The 3054-nt window shown below is 31.5% G+C and overlaps 1 protein-coding gene across 1 annotated transcript; it reads right to left on the reverse strand.

Moving 5' to 3' along the window:
- Positions 1-288: 288 nt before the first annotated feature.
- On the reverse strand, positions 289-1780 carry LOC134723818 (uncharacterized). The gene has a single exon (XM_063587366.1). It carries the CDS (start codon positions 1770-1772, stop codon positions 465-467), a length of 1308 nt encoding a protein of 435 aa, XP_063443436.1. The 5' UTR covers positions 1773-1780; the 3' UTR covers positions 289-464.
- Positions 1781-3054: the final 1274 nt, after the last annotated feature.

Here is a 3054-nt window from a genome sequence, read left to right on the forward strand (position 1 = left end):
CTATGAGCATGACAGGCATTGAATGCTAGTTTATTTCCACAAAGTGAAACTACAGAGTTTATTTTGAAAAAACTACATACACATTGCTGCGTCTCTCGTTTTTGATTATACCTAACCATTTATACTAGAGGTAAATTAAAGATGGAATCTGTTTACAATATTGTATCATTGTTTGTTTTTTTTAAGAATAAAGGTATTGAAGTTGTATTTTAATCTATTTCATACATATGGGACATACTATATTACTATTCTCAGCATACATTACATACATATGGGACATACTATATAACTATTCCCAGCATACATTCTAATACATTAACGTGATCAGATCATTTCGCTACAGTACACAGAAAGTTATTGTTACGGTTGTAGTAAATGGTGTCCCTAATCCAACAACCTACATTGTCTCCAACATAACAATTGTTCCGTTTTTTTCGTTTTTGGGTGTAGCGTTTTTATTTAGTCTAGAAAATGAATTTACCATAATCATATTTCTTAAATAAATTAACAGACAAAAATACAGTTTTCTTGTTACAGTTTAGTTCTGTGAGAGACAGACTTTTCAGCTTACGCCCACGGACGTTTGAGGGGTTGGCACACTCTAGCGACTCGAGGTAATCATATGCTTTTGGCATAGTCTTTGAAGAAAAATATTCCATTACTTCAATTATTCCACAGTCGCATATAAACGGATTTTCACTGATATCGACCTTAACAAATTCGTGAGTCGAGAACGAGTCAATCATACCTTTTGTTAATGAAGTTATCTTATTACGCCTTATATCTATAATTCCGACTGATTTTGTCTCTTCAACGGTCATTCCAAAATCTCGTATCATTGGAAGGTCTTTTATGTTGTTATCTGAGAGGTCTATATATTCCATCATTGGGAATCGCAGTCGCCAGCCTTGTAGTTTATAAAGAGTATCATATATGCCATTCCCCGAAAAATTCAAAATTTTTAGATTTTCCGCAACGTCTACTTGAACTATTTTATCGACAATTTGTCTTTCTATATTCATTCCACTGACTTGAAAAATTTCAAGATTCTTGTACAAACATGTTCTCTTTTGAATGTCAAAGTAATGTTTATCATTCGTCATTGCAGCACTGAAGTTAAACAAACCATTGTTTTGCATATCTTCAAATGTCGCCTTTGTCCCTCTCTGAATTATGACAAAAGCGTTCTCCGGTCCACATTCTGCAGCTCTTGTTATAGGGGAGTTAGCTTTTGACAGTGAGTCGTATAATTCTTCCATTCGTAAGATAGTTGTTACGTTATCCATGTGTAGATATGTGATTGTGTCTGGAATGTGGTCTATCAATGTATCCTTGAATTCAGTACAGTAATCCTTAATTCTGCAGTCTTTGATATGAATTCTATGTAATTTGTCTGCTCTGAATGGCCAGGGAAAGTATATTATACCATCTTCACAAGTGACTGATAAGTCAAATCTGATATTTGGTAAGACTCGATAGGTAAAATCTCTAAATTCTGATAACTTTATACTTGAACTACGTTTAATGATACAGATAATGTTAAAGTCAGTACGACCAGTTTGTGATATATTACAAAGGTTACTCCAGTTGCCCAGCATTTCAAACTCGTTCATTACGTCTGAAAAATTGTTGAATATGTCAACAGAATAATTCGTCTGAGGTTGTTTTGCTACCAAATCATTATGTCTTTCAGTTGTAACGGTAAAGATATCAAATCCAAGTCCTAGTCTAAACAAATGGCAGAAACTAAGAAATATGAGATACGTGTTCATTCTGAACTGTTGTCGTTGAATAATATTACTATGTATATTAGATTACGGATGTTATCTAGGTCTCTATGAACTATAAAAGTACAATTTTTTTTCAGCGAATAGAATGCTTTTAAAATAATTCGTTTGTTTCGTACATAACATATGCACAACGTTTACAAATAACATATAACCAAACAAAAAGGATAATTATGGTGTAAACAAACTTGAAGTAATGATAAATGAAAAGTTTACGGAACTGTGAACTGTCATATAGTAAAAACATATTACACAGACAGTTGTAAATATTTTCCGGAAAAGTTTGATGACAGAGTTTTGATGATTAATAGGTAATTTTTTGAAAAATTATCTTTTAAAATAATAAATCTATAGTGCATTATCTTTTTCTGTTGATCAGATTTTTAAGCTCAATTTTTTTTTTATTGTATGCAAGCATATTAATAAGCACAGTTAACTCCAATAATAAAGCCGATTGAAATATGATTTTATTATTCTACTTTTCGTTTCCGTTCTAGCCAAGAGGTCAACTCTTCATTGCTAACATGAAGAATAATGATGGGATTATTTTCTGTAAACAGAATCTATCTTTTTCATTAATTATAAAAATCAGAAGAATCCCATTGGTTAATACCATCCGTATATAACCTCAACAAGATTGCGGACAACTTATTAAATTGTTGGCTTTCCATACTTTTAAACTATTTATTTGATTTGGTCTTTCGACTGTAATGTTCTGTAAAAGTCTTTGGTATGCAAAGAAGTGCAACCGTATAACTTAAATAAATAGTTTTGAAAATTTGTTGCATCAGACAACGTTGTTCTGGGTTTCACTTTATCTTGAATGCTTAACCAAAAAGGACACATTCAAAATATGATCATAGCCATCTTTTGGGATCAAATTGCTTAAGAAGTATATGAAATCGTTTTTTTTTATTTGCGTTTGTTATTTCTTGACAAATTTTATCTTAAAGGCACATACTATTTACCAGAACAAGTTTACTAGTTTGCATGTGACCAGTCGACCTTGATCAATTTTAAAATTATAAAATAATAGAAAGCTATCTTCCGCACTATATAGCAGGGATCCGTTATTTCTTTTTCAAATAAAACAAAATGGCACAGTACTGTCTTTACGTTCTACTAGTTTTGTGTATGTATTATCAATTATGGTTTGTATGTTAAACATAGAAAACAAATTGTAAGCATTATTTTTTTATAGCATGTACTAGCTCGTGTTTGTTTCGATCAAATTACTACAAACGTAACACTATTGTAAAGACTCAGA

This window comes from Mytilus trossulus, chromosome 6, assembly GCF_036588685.1.
Source record: "Mytilus trossulus isolate FHL-02 chromosome 6, PNRI_Mtr1.1.1.hap1, whole genome shotgun sequence".
Taxonomy (NCBI): domain Eukaryota; kingdom Metazoa; phylum Mollusca; class Bivalvia; order Mytilida; family Mytilidae; genus Mytilus; species Mytilus trossulus.